The sequence below is a fragment of the Ranitomeya imitator genome, chromosome 1 (genome assembly GCF_032444005.1).
Source record: "Ranitomeya imitator isolate aRanImi1 chromosome 1, aRanImi1.pri, whole genome shotgun sequence".
Classification (NCBI taxonomy): domain Eukaryota; kingdom Metazoa; phylum Chordata; class Amphibia; order Anura; family Dendrobatidae; genus Ranitomeya; species Ranitomeya imitator.
In genome coordinates this window covers 393,887,124-393,909,554 of record NC_091282.1, presented here as the reverse complement: position 1 = coordinate 393,909,554, position 22,431 = coordinate 393,887,124, and the positions used below count along the sequence as shown (strand labels likewise).

Here is a 22,431-nt window from a genome sequence, read left to right as displayed (position 1 = left end):
GGACTTGTCTCCATCACTACAGTAGTCTGGTTCTTGCAAACAGCTGATCAGCTGTTTGTGAGAGAGCTGTAGTGTAGGTGATCGCTGGAGAGTTATCGCCAGTGATCATCTACAGGCTCTGCTACATCTAGATGTCAGGCATCCAGATGTAGCAGAGCCGGACTCATCTACACTGTGTGCACATACAACACACAACATACACCATACTACATGCAACAACATGCAACATCATGCTACATGCAACAACATGCGGCATGCGACACACAACATGTGGCATGCAACATGCGACAACATGCGACGACATGCAACATGCAACGACATGCAACATGCTATAACATGCAACGTGCGACAACATGTGACATGCAACATGTGACATGCAACATGCAACATACGACAACATGCAACATGCAACAAGAAACATGCGACAACATGTGACATGCAACATGCGACAACATGCGAAATGCAACGTGTGACAACATGCGACATGTGACATGCAACATGCGACCACATGCTACATGCAACAACATGCGGCATGCGACACACAACATGTGGCATGCAACATGCGGCAACATGCGACAACATGTGATGACATGCAACATGCTATAACATGCAACAACATGTGACATGCAACATGTGACAACATGCAACATGTGACAAGCAACATGCAACATACGACAACATGCGACATGTGACAACAAGAAACATGTGACAACATGTGACATGCAACATGCGACAACATGCGAAATGCAACATGTGACAACATGCGACATGTGACATGCAACGACAAGCAACATTCAACAACATGCAGCAGTATGCGACATGCAACATCATGCGACATCATGCAACATGCGACATGCACCATACGACATGCAACATACACCATACAACACATACAGTCATGGCCAAAAGTATTGACACCCCTGCAATTCTGTCAGATAATACTCATTTTCGTCCTGAAAATTATTGCAAACACAAATTATTTGGTTTTATTGTCTTCATTTAATTTGTCTTAAATGAAAAAAACACAAAAGAGAATGAAGCAAAAAGCAAAACATTGATCATTTCACACAAAACTCCAAAAATGGGTCAGACAAAAGTATTGGCACCCTCAGCCTAATACTTGTATACAAAGCACAAAAAGAAAAGAGACATACCAAGACCTGGGGACCACCCTAAATATAAATATATGTATAAATTTTATTATTTATATGAATCCGAACAACACATACCACATAAACAGTAGAAAGAATATAAAACCAAAAGGATTAAAAACACCAATACTAGAGACCATCCCAAAGAGAGAAGGTGAAAATAAGACCCCCTGGACCCCAAACAATGGGTCTAGTCTGCACTTGACAAAGAATACATCATATATGAGTAGCTATACAATAAATAGTTGTAGGACATGGGACAAGAAAAAAGGGGGTACTGGTAATGTCAGTATGGACAGAGTATTATGCCCATAAACCTAATGAAAACCAATACAACAAAGTGGTTGGTTGATCAAAGTGCTACAATAACATTTATATGCACATATATGAAAAGCCCACCCAAAAAAAAAATAAATAAATGGTAGACCTTATATAACCAGCCAAACTGTACAAAAACATCCAGTACCCAGGTATTGACAACTGAATAAATTGATTCAACTGCTAGAGGACACATACATATATATCCAGCATATAGCTGTAATGCATGAAGAGTGGGGAACTAACCCCATCAGTACAAATAAATGCCAAATATATCTACCACAGTCAGATACATAGTGTCAAACCACAAAAGACAAAAGGTGTAGTACCCACACAAAACTATCCATGAGGAAAATGCGCTGTAAGGCCAGAATATGTATAACAATAAATAAATAACAGAGTAGATTGCTGTCATCCACAGCGCATATACACATGGAGAGAGAGTGGATACAAAACCTATTGAAGCGTGGTAGGGGAGCCCGAGAAGACCAATAACGGCTGCTGATCTAAAAAATCATGCTCCAAGTCCCATGTTCGAACAAAAAGGAAGTGCGAGACCCGAAGGAGGGGTCTGGGGGGGGTTAAGCACCCGACGCGTGTCGCCACATCTGTGGCTTCATCAGGGGTAGGAAGTGGTATGAGCCATTGGATTCCAATACAGGTATAAGTACTTTACCCGATAATGAGGGATCCTGAACAGCTGTGAGAGAAGGCGCAGCATACAGCCGGAAGTGATGTAAAGCCGGAAATAAACACTGGTGTAGCGGCTACAAAACAGGTGTACAAAGATGGCGGACGAGCAGACACAATGCGCGTGCGCAAAGATCGCAGTGATGTCAAGCCGGAAATAAACGCAGGTGTAGCAGCTATAATACTGGTGTACAAAGATGGCGAATAGGCAGACACAGGGCGCGTGCGCAAACACCACAGTCAGCTTAGATGGAGCCCGCCCACCTGCAGTAACGTAATACACAGAGCCAGAACAGACCGGAGATAGCGGCGCTTATTACAGTAAGGAGTCCCACAATAGAAACAACCTAATCATATATACAAGAAATCTCGCATCCAGCACCAAGGCACCCAAATATAGAGTGACCAGAGCTGGATGCGAGCAACTACACTAGTACCACACCTGTGCAGATGGATCTAGACCATAACTCCTGTCATAGTGGAGGTATCTGCTCCATGAATCAGTAGATGACCGCATTAAGTCCAAATATGCATGCTACATCAGTACCAATTAGCAGAAGACACATGTACAGCAGTACGTATCCTCCCCACTATGACAAGTGAAGGATACCAACATGCCCACATAAATAAGACTAGCGCCACCCTCCCAAAGATGAACATCAAGTGGAAGTAGTACATAAAGAAATTTTTACATCCCCTACAACTCAAGGCATATAGACGCATATACCTATTAGGGAACGCTATCCATATAAAAAGAAGAAAAAAACCCACCTAAATGTGTCCCCTACCAAAACGGTAATAAGAGCACATGAGTAGTATATAACAGATGAGACAAGGCCATGAGTAAAGGGCGTCTAAGGTTTAATAGATAGCAACCCTACCCAAAAAAAAAAAAAAAAAAAAGGGGAGGGGGGAAGTGGCATAGGTACAAGGGGCAAAAGCTATTTATCCACAGAAAATGTAAGTACATACACGCTAATTGAAAAAAACGCTAATTAATCAGAGCACTGCGGAAGCAATTCCAAAGTGTAATAAATTAGTACATAAATACCTCAGAGTAATGGCTCCAATAGCGACGTATTTAACTGCAAGGCGCACATTCATAATAGTAATCCCATAAGGGCCAAACCTACCAATAGCCAGATGGAGACCAACAAGAGTTATTATAGTCGCTTGCAATTTATAGAGTAGTTGTAGCTCCCATGAATGTATAAACCCCACAAAACAGAGGGCTTGAACAACAGGAAAATAATAAAGCTAATCCAGAGGCAATAGTATCTATAAGTATTAAACCGAACAGAGGCCAAGGCTGAAGAAAAAAAAAAAAAAAAAAAAAGCCTTGGCCTCTGTTCGGTTTTGTGGGGTTTATACATTCATGGGAGCTACAACTACTCTATAAATTGCAAGCGACTATAATAACTCTTGTTGGTCTCCATCTGGCTATTGGTAGGTTTGGCCCTTATGGGATTACTATTATGAATGTGCGCCTTGCAGTTAAATACGTCGCTATTGGAGCCATTACTCTGTGGTATTTATGTACTAATTTATTACACTTTGGAATTGCTTCCGCAGTGCTCTGATTAATTAGCGTTTTTTTCAATTAGCATGTATGTACTTACATTTTCTGTGGATAAATAGCTTTTGCCCCTTGTACCTATGCCACTTCCCCCCTCCCCTTTTTTTTTTTTTTTGGGTAGGGTTGCTATCTATTAAACCTTAGACGCCCTTTACTCATGGCCTTGTCTCATCTGTTATATACTACTCATGTGCTCTTATTACCGTTTTGGTAGGGGACACATTTAGGTGGGTTTTTTTCTTCTTTTTATATGGATAGCGTTCCCTAATAGGTATATGCGTCTATATGCCTTGAGTTGTAGGGGATGTAAAAATTTCTTTATGTACTACTTCCACTTGATGTTCATCTTTGGGAGGGTGGCGCTAGTCTTATTTATGTGGGCATGTTGGTATCCTTCACTTGTCATAGTGGGGAGGATACGTACTGCTGTACATGTGTCTTCTGCTAATTGGTACTGATGTAGCATGCATATTTGGACTTAATGCGGTCATCTACTGATTCATGGAGCAGATACCTCCACTATGACAGGAGTTATGGTCTAGATCCATCTGCACAGGTGTGGTACTAGTGTAGTTTCTCGCATCCAGCTCTGGTCACTCTATATTTGGGTGCCTTGGTGCTGGATGCGAGATTTCTTGTATATATGATTAGGTTGTTTCTATTGTGGGACTCCTTACTGTAATAAGCGCCGCTATCTCCGGTCTGTTCTGGCTCTGTGTATTACGTTACTGCAGGTGGGCGGGCTCCATCTAAGCTGACTGTGGTGTTTGCGCACGCGCCCTGTGTCTGCCTATTCGCCATCTTTGTACACCAGTATTATAGCTGCTACACCTGCGTTTATTTCCGGCTTGACATCACTGCGATCTTTGCGCACGCGCATTGTGTCTGCTCGTCCGCCATCTTTGTACACCTGTTTTGTAGCCGCTACACCAGTGTTTATTTCCGGCTTTACATCACTTCCGGCTGTATGCTGCGCCTTCTCTCACAGCTGTTCAGGATCCCTCATTATCGGGTAAAGTACTTATACCTGTATTGGAATCCAATGGCTCATACCACTTCCTACCCCTGATGAAGCCACAGATGTGGCGACACGCGTCGGGTGCTTAACCCCCCCCGGACCCCTCCTTCGGGTCTCGCACTTCCTTTTTGTTCGGACATGGGACTTGGAGCATGATTTTTTAGATCAGCAGCCGTTATTGGTCTTCTCGGGCTCCCCTACCACGCTTCAATAGGTTTTGTATCCACTCTCTCTCCATGTGTATATGCGCTGTGGATGACAGCAATCTACTCTGTTATTTATTTATTGTTATACATATTCTGGCCTTACAGCGCATTTTCCTCATGGATAGTTTTGTGTGGGTACTACACCTTTTGTCTTTTGTGGTTTGACACTATGTATCTGACTGTGGTAGATATATTTGGCATTTATTTGTACTGATGGGGTTAGTTCCCCACTCTTCATGCATTACAGCTATATGCTGGATATATATGTATGTGTCCTCTAGCAGTTGAATCAATTTATTCAGTTGTCAATACCTGGGTACTGGATGTTTTTGTACAGTTTGGCTGGTTATATAAGGTCTACCATTTATTTTTTTTTTTTTTTGGGTGGGCTTTTCATATATGTGCATATAAATGTTATTGTAGCACTTTGATCAACCAACCACTTTGTTGTATTGGTTTTCATTAGGTTTATGGGCATAATACTCTGTCCATACTGACATTACCAGTACCCCCTTTTTTCTTGTCCCATGTCCTACAACTATTTATTGTATAGCTACTCATATATGATGTATTCTTTGTCAAGTGCAGACTAGACCCATTGTTTGGGGTCCAGGGGGTCTTATTTTCACCTTCTCTCTTTGGGATGGTCTCTAGTATTGGTGTTTTTAATCCTTTTGGTTTTATATTCTTTCTACTGTTTATGTGGTATGTGTTGTTCGGATTCATATAAATAATAAAATTTATACATATATTTATATTTAGGGTGGTCCCCAGGTCTTGGTATGTCTCTTTTCTTTTTGTGCTTTGTATACCCTTATTTGACATATCTCTGGGTAGATCCCCTTTATCGTTTTTGTTACTAGTGTTGATGGTGCCCTCCCTTTTGTTTTTGTTCTCAGCCTAATACTTGGTTGCACAATCTTTAGCCAAAATAACTGCGACCAACCGCTTCCGGTAACCATCAATGAGTTTCTTGCAATGCTCTGCTGGAATTTTAGACCATTCTTCTTTGGCAAACTGCTCCAGGTCCCTGATATTTGAAGGGTGCCTTCTCCAAACTGCCATTTTTAGATCTCTCCACAGGTGTTCTACAGGATTCAGGTCTGGACTCATTGCTGGCCACCTTAGAAGTCTCCAGTGCTTTCTCTCAAATGATTTTCTAGTGCTTTTTGAAGTGTGTTTTGGGTCATTGTCCTGCTGGAAGACCCATGACCTCTGAGGGAGACCCAGCTTTCTCACACTGGGCCCTACATTATGCTGCAAAATTTGTTGGTAGTCTTCAGACTTCATTATGCCATGCACACGGTCAAGCAGTCCAGTGCCAGAGGCAGCAAAGCAACCCCAAAACATCAGGAAACCTCCGCCATGTTTGACTGTAGGGACCATGTTCTTTTCTTTGAATGCCTCTTTTTTCTCTCCTGTAAACTCTATGTTGATGCCTTTGCCTAAAAAGCTCTACTTTTGTCTCATCTGACCAGAGAAAATTCTTCCAAAATGTTTTATGCTTTTTCAGGTAAGTCTTGGCAAACTCCAGCCTGGCTTTTTTATGTCTCGGGGTAAGAAGTGGGGTCTTCCTGGGTCTCCTACCATACAGTCCCTTTTCATTCAGATGCCGACGGATAGTACGGGTTGACACTGTTGTACCCTCGGACTGCAGGGCAGCTTGAACTTGTTTGGATGTTAGTCGAGGTTCTTTATCCAACATCCGCACAATCTTGCGTTGAAATCTCTTGTCAATTTTTCTTTTCTGTCCACATCTAGGGAGGTTAGCCACAGTGCCATGGGCTTTAAACTTCTTGATGACACCACACGGTAGACACAGGAACATTCAGGTGTTTGGAGATGGACTTGTAGCCTTGAGATTGCTCATGCTTCCTCACAATTTTGTTTCTCAAGTCCTCAGACAGTTCTTTGGTCTTCTTTCTTTTCTCCATGCTCAATGTGGTACACACAAGGACACAGGACAGCGGTTGAGTCAACTTTAATTCATGTCAACTGGCTGCAAGTGTGATTTAGTTATTGCCAACACCTGTTAGGTGCCACAGGTAAGTTACAGGTGCTGTTATTTACACAAATTAGAGAAGCATCCCATGATTTTTCGAACGGTGCCAATACTTTTGCCCACCCCCTTTTTTATGTTTGGTGTGGAATTATATCCAATTTGGCTTTAGGACAATTCTTTTTGTGTTTTTTCATTTAAGACAAATTAAATGAAGATAATAATACCAAATAATTTGTGTTTGCAATCATTTTCAGGAAGAAAATGAGTATTATCTGACAGAATTGCAGGGGTGTCAATACTTTTGGCCATGACTGTACATACAGTACATACAACATACATATAGACATACAGTACATTAAACAGAGTACATACTCACCATCACTTGTCACTTTGATCCCCGAAGCCATTGTCACCTGTAAAAAATATTAAAATAATAAACAAACACTATACTCCCTGATCCGCAGAAATCCAATTAAAACGAGTGCCCCGCAACGATCTCCCGTGGAGAGCAGCAGCATCAGCAGATGCGACCGCTCTCCAGGGGTTCCAGGAATACAATGATGGGAGGTATCCTTCCACAATGTATTCCTCACAATGTATTCCTACGCCCCTGTGAGAAAATAGTCCCTAGTCTCACTTTTGGCATTGCTGTGTGAGAAAGTTCCCACGCAGCAATTGCCATAAAGTGAGACCAGTGAACTACAGTAACCTCTCAGTGATGCACTGCAGGAGACATTGTCTCCTTTCAGTGTGTCACTGAGGGTCCTATAGAGCAGTGACATCACCCGATGTCACTGTTCTATAGGGGAGATCGTCGTGGGAAACTCGTTATTAATTGGACTGTGTCGGACAAGGAGTATATGGTTTATTATGTTACATTTTTTGCACGCGATCGAGTATGGTAAGTATGGTGAAATTAAGAATAATAAAATACTTTTTTTCTGGCTGTGTCTTTAATTCTATTTTAACTCTTTCACTATTCTAGGATTAATATTGGATAGGCGTCTTATTGACGCCTCTCCATTAGTAACCCGGCTTAATGTCACCTTACAATAGCAAGGTGACATTAACCCCTTATTACCCCATATCCAAACGCTACACGGGAGTGGGAAGAAAGGGGCTAAGTGTCGAAAATTGGCGCATCTTACAGATGCGCCATTTTTGGGGCGGCTGTGGGCTGGTATTTGTAGCCGGGGGAGGGGGCAATATCCATGGCCCCTCTCTAGGCTATGAATATCAGCCCGCAGCTGTCTGCATAGCCTTTCTGGTTATAAATTATAGGGGGACCCCACGTCATTTTTAATGTCCATTATTCATGCATAGGCAGAATCAATAGTAAAAAGTTGTTCACACAGGGTTAATAGCAGCGTTAACGGCGTGCGTTACACCACGGCATAGCGCGGTCCGTTAACGCTGCTATTAACCCTTTGTGAATGCTGACTGGAGGGGGCACTGATTGCAGGGGAGTAGGGAGCAGTCATTTCACCGCCGGACTGTGCCCGTTGCTGATTGGTCGTGGCCGTTTTGCAGCGACCAATCAGCAACTTGGGATTTCCGTGAGAGACAGACAGAATAAAGACAGAAGTGTCCCTTAGACAATTATATAGTAGATGGATAATCTATCTATAGATATATTTAAGGATAGATATACTGTATCTATAGATACATTGATATACTAAACATCGGCCTTGGTATTATCTATCTATCGTATCTATCTATTATCTATCTATCATCTATCTATTATCTATCTATCGATATATCTATCTAGCTATCTATAGATATATCTATCGATAGATATATTTATAGATAGATAATAGATACGATAGATAGATACGATAGATCTATTATCTATCATCTATCTATCTGTTATCTATCATCTGTCTGTGTGTGTAAACATTATTCTTCAATGTAATATGTAAATGAAGAGGTTGGACAAGAAATGACATCACCCTTTTTTTGGTATATCTTTATTGAGCTTACAAAAACGCACACAAATCCGCATGAAAAAACGCGTCAAAAAACGCATGAAAAATGCAGGTGACCTGCCAGTGACCTCAGGTGCAGATTTGGTGCAGATTTTACTTGCGTCAAATCCCGATGCAATCCTGAATGTGGACACATACCTTCATAACTTCCTAGCAAAAAAAATGTTGTTTCCAAAATTGTGCTGATGTAAAGTAGACATGTGGGAAATGTTATTTATTAACTATATTGTGTCACATAACTCTGTGCTTTAACAGAATAAAAATTCAAAATGTGAAAATTATGACATTTTCTAAACTTTCACCAAATTTCCATTTTTTTCCACAAATAAATGCAAAGTTACCACTAACACGAAGCTCAATATGTCACGAAAAAACATGACGCTGCCCGTCCACTGACATCACATGATGTCTTTCTTATTGCACCTGCGTGGACGCGCGGCCCGAGATCCCGCCCCGCAGTCTCTTCTGATTTATTCACACTGTGGGGCTGGGAATCTTGGGCCGTGCGTCCATGCAGGCGCAGTAAGAAAGACATCATGTGATGTCAGTGGACGGGCAGCGCTAAGTGCGCATGCCCAAGGACAAAGATTACAGCACAGGTGCCGGGAAAATGCCTAAATGCTGAGAAGGCGGCGCCCATGAGAAATGAGGAAATAACTGACGACTGTGGGGTGCCTGTGTCAGGGGGGAAGACCTGCCCCCTGACAAATTAGAGATATGAGGGACAAATTATATAAACGATTATTTCAGCGTTGGCAGGGACACGAACTAAAAGAGCCACCTTGGCAGAATGCAGCATTAGTGCTGCACAGGGTGGCTCTTTAACCCCTTCATGACCTTGGGATTTTCCGTTTTTCCGTGTTCGTTTTTCACTCCCCTACTTCCCAGAGCCATAACTTTTTTATTTTTCCGTCAATATGGCTTATTATTTGTGGGACGAGTTTTACTTTTGAACGACATCATTGGTTTTACCATGTCGTGTACTGGAAAACGGGAAAAAAATTCCAAGTGCGGTGAAATTGCAAAAAAAAGTGCAATGCCATACTTGGTTTTTTTTTGGCTTTCTTTGGTAGGTTCACTAAATGATAAAACTGACCTGCCATTATGATTCTCCAGGTCATTACGAGTTCATAGACACCAAAAATGTCTAGGTTCTTTTTTTATCTAAGTGGTGAAAAAAATCCAAACTTTGCTAAAAAAAAAAATATTGAGCCATTTCCCGATACCCGTAGGGTCTCCATTTTTCATGATTCGGGGGCCGGTTGAGGGCTTATTTTTGCGTGCCGCGCTAACGTTTTTAATGATACAACATTTGTGCAGATACGTTCTTTTGATCGCCCATTATTGCATTTTAATGCAATGTCGCGGCAACCAAAAATACGTAATTCTGGCGTTTCAAATTTTTTTCTCGCTATGCCATTTAGTGATCAGGTTAATCCTTTTTTTATTGATAGATCGGGCGATTCTGAATGCGGCGATACTAAATATGTGTAGGTTTGATTTTTTTTATTTTATTTTGAATTCGGCGAAAGGGGGGTGATTTAAACTTTTTTATATTTTTCACATTTTTTGAACTTTATTTTTTACTTTTGCCATGCTTCAATAGCCTCCATGGGAGGCTAGAAGCTGGCACAACTCGATCAGCTCAGCTACATGGGAATTCCTGCATTGCTATGAGAGCCGACCACAGGGTGGTGCTCATAGCAATTCGGTATCAGTAACCATAGAGGTCTCAAGGACCTCTATGGTTACTATGCAGACACATCGCTGACCCCCGATCACGTGACAGGGGTTGGCGATGCGCTCATTATTTCCGGCCCAATGGCCGGAAGCGCCGTTTAAATGCCGCTGTCAGCGTTTGACAGCGGCACTTAACTAGTTAATAGCTGCGCATGGATCGCGATTCCACCCGTCGCTATTGCGGGCACATGTCAGCTGTTCAAAACAGCTGACATGTCCCAGCTTTGATGCGGGCTCACCGCTGGAGCCCGCATCAAAGTGGGGGTTCTGACCTCAGACGTACTATCCCGTCCGAGGTCAGAAAGGGGTTAAGTTACAAATGCCTGGGGGGGTGACAGGTTCCATTTAAATTGTTTTATTTTGAATGGGGTGAATGGGGGAGTGATATGAACTTTTATATTTTTGTAATATTTTTAAAAACATTTTTTTTCTTTTCACTTGCTTCAATAGTCTCCATGAGAGACTAGAAGCTGTGATAATCTTATCGCCTCTGCTACAGACAGGTGATCAGAACGCCTATGTGTAGCAGAAATGCTCACTTGCCATGAGCACCGACGGCAGGGCGGCACTCATAGCAATCCACAGGGCTCTGCTGCAGACCCCAGGTTGCGATGCCAACCCATCGGAGACCCGTAGTCATATGACATGGCGCTGATTGGCAGAACTAGTGAGGCGCTTCTGGCACAATCACATTAAATTCCACTGTCCGAGATTGACAGCGGCATTTAACGGGTTAACAGCCGCGGACGGAATGCGAGTCCACCCGTGGCTGTTAGGGGCACATGTCAGCTGTTACAAACAGCTGACATGTGCCAGGAAAGATGCGAGCTCAGCGCCAGAGCCCACATTAAAGGGAGAGACACTGTACATGTACGGCGCATGTTGTGAAGGGGTTAAATTGTTGGAAAGGAGCTAAAAAACTTCCCCATGGTTTGTGCCTGGTATCTCAACTCAACTCTACTCGTTCTATGGAGCAGGACTGCAATTCCAAACGTAGAAAGGTGTGGCACTGCTCTTGGATGAAAGAATTAATATTTTTCTAAACAAGGGAAAGCACATCTAACTTATACTATAAGGACTCATTCTGACCTCCGTGATTTCTCACGTACCCCAAAACAATTGTACAAGTGTCATCTGTGTTTTAGATCCGATTTTCATCAGCATTTGGTCAGTGTGTCAGTTTACCATCAGTGATTTTCAAGTATAAAGAAATAACTCCATGACAAAGCTTCTATACATTACAATGTTAATTACGGACAGCAGACAGATTGTACACTGATGCCCTCCGATGTCTCTGATTGTAACAGACCAATAGACTGAATGATTTCTTTACAGACTCATGCAGAAAAACCTAGACATGTGAACAGCCCCATAGATTATGAATTCTGTCTGTGAAAAGCGAGGCTAGAGCACATGCATGAAAAATGGACATCTGAGGCCTTATTGTGGAGATGGGAAACATTCCAACTATCCTCACAAAGTAGGAGATGGAGAACCAGGGTAGTTTGCTGAGGCAGTTGCCGCTGTAAGTCTGCATTTAGTTTTGTAGGAAGGCAGACATTTATATTTGTGGCTGCCAATTTCCTATACAGACCTTACATAAATAGGTGATGAATGTTCTGGCTGCAGATGGGGTGCGTATGATCATATGACATAACTACACGAATGGAAAATAAATAAGAATAATGGTGCTGTTTCTGTGTCTAACCCAATAGCATGTGCATTATTTAGCACAGTATAATTCTACTGTGCCTTCTATATAAAAGCGTTTCCATTCACATGAAAGTGTCAATGGAGTCAAACTATTCTTTAGGGTTTAAATAGGACTAAAACAGATTAGCGCCATGTGTAGAGTCTCGTATATGTCAGACGCACTCATGAATAGTTAATGTATTTCTGCTAGAATTAATATATTAAAAGTCCTCCTCATAATGTACTTCTCTTCTCTGATATTATTCATTATATATAATTCATATATTTCCACAATTCATACTAATTAGTTACTTTTCAATAAGTGAATAAAACAAAGGTAAGGATAGCGAGGTTCATAAAAAGTAGTGAAAGGAAAGGGTGTAATTGTCAATAGCTACAAAGCTACAAAATGTCGAGTGCAATATACAGTGGGGCAAAAAAGTATTTAGTCAGTCAGCAATAGTGCAAGTTCCACCACTTAAAAAGATGAGAGGCGTCTGTAATTTACATCATAGGTAGACCTCAACTATGGGAGACAAACTGAGGAAAAAAAATCCAGAAAATCACATTGTCTGTTTTTTTAACAATTTATTTGCATATTATGGTGGAAAATAAGTATTTGGTCAGAAACAAAATTTCATCTCAATACTTTGTAATATATCCTTTGTTGGCAATGACAGAGGTCAAACGTTTTCTGTAAGTCTTCACAAGGTTGCCACACACTGTTGTTGGTATGTTGGCCCATTCCTCCATGCAGATCTCCTCTAGAGCAGTGATGTTTTTGGCTTTTCGCTTGGCAACACGGACTTTCAACTCCCTCCAAAGGTTTTCTATAGGGTTGAGATCTGGAGACTGGCTAGGCCACTCCAGGACCTTGAAATGCTTCTTACGAAGCCACTCCTTCGTTGCCCTGGCGGTGTGCTTTGGATCATTGTCATGTTAAAGACCCAGCCACATTTCATCTTCAATGCCCTTGCTGATGGAAGGAGGTTTGCACTCAAAATCTCACGATACATGGCCCCATTCATTCTTTCATGTACCCGGATCAGTCGTCCTGGCCCCTTTGCAGAGAAACAGCCCCAAAGCATGATGTTTCCACCACCATGCTTTACAGTAGGTATGGTGTTTGATGGATGCAACTCAGTATTCTTTTTCCTCCAAACACGACAAGTTGTGTTTCTACCAAACAGTTCCAGTTTGGTTTCATCAGACCATAGGACATTCTCCCAAAACTCCTCTGGATCATCCAAATGCTCTCTAGCAAACTTCAGACGGGCCCGGACATGTACTGGCTTAAGCAGTGGGACACGTCTGGCACTGCAGGATCTGAGTCCATGGTGGCGTAGTGTGTTACTTATGGTAGGCCTTGTTACATTGGTCCCAGCTCTCTGCAGTTCATTCACTAGGTCCCCCCGCGTGGTTCTGGGATTTATGCTCACCGTTCTTGTGATCATTCTGACCCCACGGGGTGGGATTTTGCGTGGAGCCCCAGATCGAGGGAGATTATCAGTGGTCTTGTATGTCTTCCATTTTCTAATTATTGCTCCCACTGTTGATTTCTTCACTCCAAGCTGGTTGGCTATTGCAGATTCAGTCTTCCCAGCCTGGTGCAGGGCTACAATTTTGTTTCTGGTGTCCTTTGACAGCTCTTTGGTCTTCACCATAGTGGAGTTTGGAGTCAGACTGTTTGAGGGTGTGCACAGGTGTCTTTTTATACTGATAACAAGTTTAAACAGGTGCCATAACTACAGGTAATGAGTGGAGGAAAGAGGAGACTCTTAAAGAAGAAGTTACAGGTCTCTGAGAGCCAGAAATCTTGATTGTTTGTTTCTGACCAAATACTTATTTTCCACCATAATATGCAAATAAATTGTTAAAAAAACAGACAATGTGATTTTCTGGATTTTTTTTTCTCAGTTTGTCTCCCATAGTTGAGGTCTACCTATGATGTAAATTACAGACGCCTCTCATCTTTTTAAGTGGTGGAACTTGCACTATTGCTGACTGACTAAATACTTTTTTGCCCCACTGTATTTAGTGAAGATCACTGCTCCAGTTTTTATGTCTGCTTTGTATATTTCCCCAGAGAGCCTTGACATCTGTAAGAGTCATTAAAGGGGTTGTAAACTACTTAGGATAAGTCATCAACACCAGATCAATGGGGATCCAACAGTGATCAGCTGTTTGTAGGGACACAACAGCCCAGAACTGGAGGTGCATAGCTCCATACACTGTGCAATGGCCGTCCCCCGGTAGTACAGTTATGAATGGCGGCTGCTCAGTGTACAAAGCTGTGCTGTTCCTTCCCGTAAGTAGCTCCATCTGATACTACAAACTGCTGCTAAGTTGTACTGCCTTTTGACGACCCCCATCAATCTGATATTGATGAACAATCCTTCAACTTTTTTAGCTTCTCACCTTTTTATCATTAATGTTTGATGTTCATGAATAGGAAAATCACATTCAGATGCTGAAAACTGCCCTGATGAAAAAAAAGAGACGCACCGCCCATTACAAAGGACACACCGGATGAACTGTGCTGGACCGTGCAGCTGTGTCAATTGGACAAGATCATGGTTGCCTTTGAGCCTCTGGGGGTAAGCAATTAATTGTCCTTTTCACTGACAGCAAGCAGACAAGCAGAGTGTACTAGACTGTAATATAACTTATCATTTTATAACAAAAATGATTTATATCATATTGGAATTTATTTTTTGTTTTAAAAAATTAGCCTCATACAGCCCCCAAACCACAGTTCATAGAGCTGCACAGAAACACTACCGCATCCAACAAACTGTTCAGTGCCACCTCCCAGGTACTGAAAATCAGCTCTTCAAAAAATAGTGCCTGTGAGCAGCCATAAACATTGTGTCGGAGCGGTGATGTTCTGTTCTGTACACAGTTTACATCCAGTGGCTGGTGGCAGCTGATTGGTGGCACTCCTGGGTGTCAGACATCCACAGATCTGATACTGATGACCTACAGTACACAGAAGAGGTAATCAATATAAAGGCTCATTTACACGTCCAATTTTCATGTACGAGTACTATCCGAGTTTTTCACGGATAACACTAGTACATGGGATTTTTCAATCTGTGGAAAATCGCGGAAACATTTCCAATTTTGATCTTATTGTTGGATCAAAATCGGCAATACAAGTCAATGGGTACATGAAAAAAATCGGACTTCACACGGCTAACATCTGAGAATGGTCCGACTTTCACGGACTGTAAGAATGAAGACGTTAGAGAAACTTTCTCTTCAAATGACTTCACGTGTGAGAAAAAGTTTGACACTCGGACCACACTCCGATCAAACTGAAAATAATCGATCCGTTTTTCTCGTAATCTGATGTGTGAATCAGCCCTAATAGTAGTGAAGAACCCTGTTAGTTTCTTTGAGGACACCTTTGAAATCTCGATATTTTAAAATATAAAACAAACAAATTGCCTCATTGAACAGTGTCATCAATCGAAACCATTCCAGACAATTACAATATACCATATGCCACAGTCACCTTACAGTAATTCAGAATGAATAACTAGATGTGTGTCCCAGAACCTAATAATCTGTGCCTTTTTAAAGAGGTTATCTACTACTTTATCATTCATGACCTATCCTCAGAATAGGTCATAATTTTCTGATAAGTCGGGGTCTGATACCGGACATCCCTGACCATCGGATGCTCTTAGCATGGACACTGCCACGGCCATAACCAGAAGATGGAGCAGCTCCGCAATCGAGCATTTCAAGCCAGCTGCTGCCAACACCGAGGACAGCTGATCGGCATGGGGTGCCAGGTGTCGGACCCCAACCGATCAGACAATGATGATTTGTCCCAAGGATAGGTCAATAGGTCATCAATGATAAAGTAGTGGACAACCTCTTTAAGTATTTGGACACTCATACAATGATATGTAGAGGTAAAGTATTGACAATTCATAGTACAGTACAGATGGGTTTCAACATCGTCTTGTTTGAAGTAAACAACTCAACCATCGCTTGCTCAGTCAGAGATAAACTTAATTATATATCATGAACTCTTATTTCTCATTTCCCTGATGACAGCTCTTAAAAAACTCAGTGAGATCTATATCCGCAGTACATCTGGGAAATAACTGTTGCCGAGCACACAGTGGTTTTTTTATGTTCTTATTTCACAACTTTTCTGATTAGAAGTAAGCTGATAGACATGACGGTTATAATGTTCATAGCCACAAGTGATTAATATAGATAGCTATAGAGATATCATGTGTAAAATGTAATTGCAATTCTCAGAGCTTTGGAATATTCAAATGGAATTGCTTAGCAAAAACAAACAGTATTTACCTGCCTGTTATAATGTTAATCGGCAGGTAAATAGCATTACAAACCTGTGCAGGTGTACAATTGAAAGATCGGCTACAGGACGAAAATTAAGTTATATTCTCCATGCAGCCGCTCACTTCCTGTCATCAGGGCGGTGTAGGGAGATTTTAAAGTCAATGCTCGCTACACAGTGAGCTCACTATAATCGCTCCCCCTGCTCCTTGACTGACATACCAGTTCGTGCACATACTGCAGAGCAAGATGTCAAATAAAGTGCAGTGGAAGTGAATATAGTGCTCTCACTGAGTAATGAGTGGCTGCAGGGATAATATAATTTAATTTTTTCCCTGCAGCCGCTTTTCCAGTTAAGACACGCAAACATATTTAAAATGGTTTAAACCTGCAGATTACACTATATCTGCAGGTAAATACTTTAAATTAATATAATGCAATTACATTTTACTTCACTTACCAAGACTTAGCTTCATTACATCACATTTCAACATTTTAATTTCAGATTCAGTTTCATTGATGCCTCCAAGCAAGTAGATGTCCTGTCAATGGAACAAAACAAAAAAGAACATAATGTCATATGAAAGTATGGATTCAATTACTGCTTCTGTGCTGTGATCCCTTCACAGTTTTCCTCTTTTCAGCATTGTTCCCAGTCATCTTCTCAGTCTGGATGAGTGGTAGTGCTATTATGCATGGGAAAAACTGAAGGGAGTACTGTGCTGAAGCAGTGCATTTAGGTGGGATGCCGGAACTTGGATGGCCCCAGCAATATGCCATCACATAAAGAGAATGCCTTTTTATTAGAAGGCGAGGGGTTGATTGGCAAGGAAATATAGAGAACAAATGGTTACCACTACACTTACAACTACAATATCCGCCAGCTTTCTGGCTATGTAGATGTGATCGTGTACAGACATACAGGAAGCCTATGGCTACATCATTCGGCAGCTACAGTATATACACTGCAGAAAGCTCCACAGATCTATGCATCTGCCCACTGAATAAGATTTTGTGGAGTTGGGAGTTGTTTCTTTATTCAAGATTAAATGAAATACATATTTCTTTTTCAGAAATAAGAAGTCACAAAACATCACATTGAATGGATGACTTGACAAGTCAATTTGTCTGGAAATGGCCTGCACTCACACGTGTGAAGTGTTGTGGACTGTCAAAATCAGATCTGGATAGAATATGCCCTGAGGTACATGGATCTAACTCTTGGATCCATCATTTTAATGAATAAGTGTGTCCGTGTGCCATACAAAATTGGACAGTAATTGGTTACTTTGATGCAACAAAGCAGACAAGGAGTAAGCAGTGGTATTCAACCTTCACTATCTGTCAAAAATCTAGTTACATGTACACAAATATATGCAAGTACACAAGATATGATAGGTAATAACAAGAAGAGTTATATAGTATGTTATGACACTTACTACATTAAATTATAAATCCTATTTGACACTATTTAAATACACTATCCTTAATATGTAGCAGCTGAATGAGTAATAGGGCCTGTATATCTCAACTGAACAGACTTCACTCCCCGTACTAGGCCCATCAGTGTTGTACGCTTCCATTGCCACCTCTGTTTGTTACAATGGCCTTAATGGGTGTTAAGGCCGCAAGTCCCTGATATCTGAGTTACTTATTACCCAGTGTGTTCCTCACACTGACCACCTTTGTTCCCTAAAAGCATGGCTCCGCTCACACCCTGTCCGTGATGTCATTCTTGGAAGTAACGACACAATTCAACCCGAACGATGGATGTTCCATGCCATTCAAAGAATAGCATCCGGCCTTTGATGCTTGCCTGGTGGAGTATGGACATTGGGTCTTAGTGGCAAAGTCTGGATGTTGGGTGTTGACCGGTGAAGTCGGGGCATGGGGTCTTGATTGGTGAAGTCTGGACTTTGGTACTTGACCAACAATGTCTAGCCTGCTCTGATTCCTAGTCACTCTTAGGTGACTATTTCGGGTGAGCAAGCTCTTTACTCTGCTTATGCGCCCTCTCATTCTCAAGTCTTGGCACCAACTGAGTTCCCGGTTCACCATCATGACCTTTTATATATGACAACACCACAGCTTCAGAGAAAAAAAGACAGCGCCACAATGGATGGTGAAAAAAATAGAGACTCACATTTATTCTGCCTTCTGTGGTGACGTTTCGGTCAACAGACCTTTATCAGTGCTTGATAAAGGTCTGTTGACCGAAACGTCGCTACAGAAGGCAGAATAAATGTGAGTCTCTATTTTTTCACCATCCATTGTGGAGCTGTCTTTTTTCTCTGAAGTCTTGCTACGTTGTCTGGGATGGGCTCCCTGGCTCTGGACGTGCGCCCCTGTGTCCGCTGAGACCTTAAGAAAAAAAGGGTGCGGTTTTGACTTTTTTCTGTCTTAACTCCACCACAGCTGTCACCTGGCATCACTTTCAAAATCTTCCCTACGGGAATACTGTACCCATCTTTCAGTTCCAGTCTGTTCGGCTCAACTAGCAAATGGTGGAATTTGCGGGGAATGAGGGCAATGGTGGAGCAGGGTCGCAGGAGCAGGGTCACATTTACATCATTTGACAGCAAGAGTGGGGCGACGCTGCAGGCCCTTGGCTAGGAAGTGGAGGTGTTCCGGCTATGCAGGCCAGGAGCAGAGTCCTCGCTGTGCACATTGATCTCCTGGCAGTCTCCAGTAAAATGACGCCGGAGATGGCACACATGCAGATTGTGATCTTGCCTTGTCATTGAGCTGATACAGCATTGCCCCACTCCTGCAACTACCGGCTTCCTGCAGCGGCAACCCTATTCCTGTCTCCTGTGACCCCGCTTCACTGCCGCAGCCCCCCAGTAACCTACATTTGGATTAAAAGATACGCCCCCCACTTTCCTCCCAAATTTTTTGGAAAAATAAGTCGGTCTTATAGTCCAAAAAGTCTTAGTTACTTACCTATTACAGGATTTCTTGGACCCCATGGCAGCACCACAAGAGAGGGGATCCAGTCTTCAAAGACGGGAAACCAACATAAAAGGGCGGCAACTCTCCGATGAATCAGTTGGATTACAAAGCATGTGAGGACCTCCAATGGTTATCGCAAAAACACAAATTTTCCCAGCACCACAAATCACAATAAAAAATGTGAACTTATACACTAGTGAAAGAAGTGCTCACCCATATGTGACAGGAGGGAAAATAAGGGTGCTGTGATTGGTTCCGAAAAATCCTGTTACCAGTAAGTAACATAGAGAAAAGCAAAAAGCCAGCTCACCAGGCAGCTACAGCAGGTGCACGGAACTTCCACGTTGATCCACGTACAGTTAGGGCCAGAAATATTTGGACAGTGACACAAGTTTTGTTATTTTAGCTGTTTACAAAAACATGTTCAGAAATACAATTATATATATAATATGGGCTGAAAGTGCACACTCCCAGCTGCAATATGATAGTTTCCACATCCAAATCGGAGAAAGGGTTTAGGAATCATAGCTCTGTAATGCATAGCGTCCTCTTTTTCAAGGGACCAAAAGTAATTGGACAATGGACTCTAAGGGCTGCAATTAACTCTGAAGGCGTCTCCCTCGTTAACCTGTAATCAATGAAGTAGTTAAAAGGTCAGGGGTGGATTCCAGGTGTGTGGTTTTGCATTTGGAAGCTGTTGCTGTGAGCAGACAACATGCGGTCAAAGGAACTCTCAATTGAGGTGAAGCAGAACATCCTGAGGCTGAAAAAAAAGAAAAAAATCCATCAGAGAGATAGCAGACATGCTTGGAGTAGCAAAATCAACAGTTGGGTACATTCTGAGAAAAAAGGAATTGACTGGTGAGCTTGGGAACTCAAAAAGGCCTGGGCGTCCACAGATGACAACAGTGGTGGATGATCGCCGCATACTTAATTTGGTGAAGAAGAACCCATTCACAACATCAACTGAAGTCCAGAACACTCTCAGTGAAGTAGGTGTATCTGTCTCTAAGTCAACAGTAAAGAGAAGACTCCATGACAGTAAATACAAAGGGTTCACATCTAGATGCAAACCATTCATCAATACCAAAAATAGACAGGCCAGAGTTAAATTTGCAGAAAAACACCTCAAGAAGCCAGCTCAGTTCTGGAAAAGTATTCTATGGACAGATGAGACAAAGATCAACCTGTACCAGAATGATGGGAAGAAAAAAGTTTGGAGAAGAAAGGGAACGGCACATGATCCAAGGCACACCACATCCTCTGTAAAACATGGTGGAGGCAACGTGATGGCATGGGCATGCATGGCTTTCAATGGCACTGGGTCACTTGTGTTTATTGATGACATAAGAGCAGACAAGAGTAGCCGGATGAATTCTGAAGTGTACCGGGATATACTTTCAGCCCAGATTCAGCCAAATGCTGCAAAGTTGATTGGACGGCGCTTCATAGTACAGATGGACAATGACCCCAAGCATACAGCCAAAGCTACCCAGGAGTTCATGAGTGCCAAAAAGTGGAACATTCTGCAATGGCCAAGTCAATCTCCAGATCTAAACCCAATTGAGCATGCATTTCACTTGCTCAAATCCAGACTTAAGACGGAAAGACCCACAAACAAGCAAGACCTGAAGGCTGCGGCTGTAAAGGCCTGGCAAAGCATTAAGAAGGAGGAAACCCAGCGTTTGGTGATGTCCATGGGTTCCAGACTTAAGGCAGTGATTGCCTCCAAAGGATTTGCAACAAAATATTGAAAATAAAAATATTTTGTTTGGGTTATGTTTATTTGTCCAATTACTTTTGACCTCCTAAAATGTGGAGTGTTTGTAAAGAAATGTGTACAATTCCTACATTTTCTATCAGATATTTTTGTTCAACCCTTCAAATTCAACGTTACAATCTGCACTTGAATTCTGTTGTAGAGGTTTCATTTCAAATCCAATGTGGTGGCATGCAGAGCCCAACTCGCGAAAATTGTGTCACTGTCCAAATATTTCTGGCCCTAACTGTAGTATAGATAGGAAGACGAAAAAGGGGGTTTGTTCCAGCTCCAAAGTTTAAAATTAAGTCCTTTATTGATACATCATAAAAAGGACAAGGTCGCGCTTAGTAACCCGATATTTACCCTGGTTACCAGTGTAAAAGTTAAAAAAAAAAAAACGTACATACTCACATTCCGATGTCTGTCACGTCCCCCGGCGTCAGCTTCCCGCACTGACTGTGTCAGCGCCGGCCATAAAGCAGAGCACAGCGGTGACGTGCCGAAGTCTTTCCCCTGATCGTTGGTCGCTGGAGAGAGCGGTCTGTGAGACAGCTCCCCAGCGACCACACAATGACTTACCAATGATCACGGCCAGGTCGTATCGCTGGTCGTGATCGTTGGTAAGTCGTTTAGTGTAACGGTACCTTAACTCCCACTCTCCTTACTTTAGTTGATTGTGGCTTAAAAAGAGTGCTCTGATGTTCTCTTTTCCTCTTATGTGAAGAACTGACAAAGACAGGGGATGACTTTCCACTAGTTGGAGCAAGCGATTTGTCACCTCCGCGAGTTCTGGATCGAGTTCCCCCCTTGTGGCTTATGTAGGCCACTGTCACCTAATTGTCGGAGAGGATCCAGATATGATGACCCTGTAGGGACACAAGGAGTCTTCTTACTACTAACTCAACTGCAAGAAATTACTTAGTTTGATGGAAAAACTATCTTATCCTCTGACCAAATCCCTTGGATTACTAAGATTTCTAGATGAGCCCACTAAACCCTGGGGCTACCATTCATGGTGA

General features: G+C 42.2%; 1 protein-coding gene across 2 annotated transcripts in view; it reads right to left on the bottom strand.

Annotated features, from left to right (window-relative positions):
- The window catches only part of LOC138674246 (uncharacterized), a 205,363-nt gene that overhangs the window by 62,586 nt on the left and 120,346 nt on the right, over positions 1–22,431 (bottom strand). For both annotated transcript variants that reach the window (XM_069762139.1, XM_069762141.1), the window contains exon 11: positions 17,159–17,240. In XM_069762139.1, the coding sequence (XP_069618240.1) occupies positions 17,159–17,240 (82 nt within the window). The remainder of the gene's footprint in view (positions 1–17,158; positions 17,241–22,431) is intronic.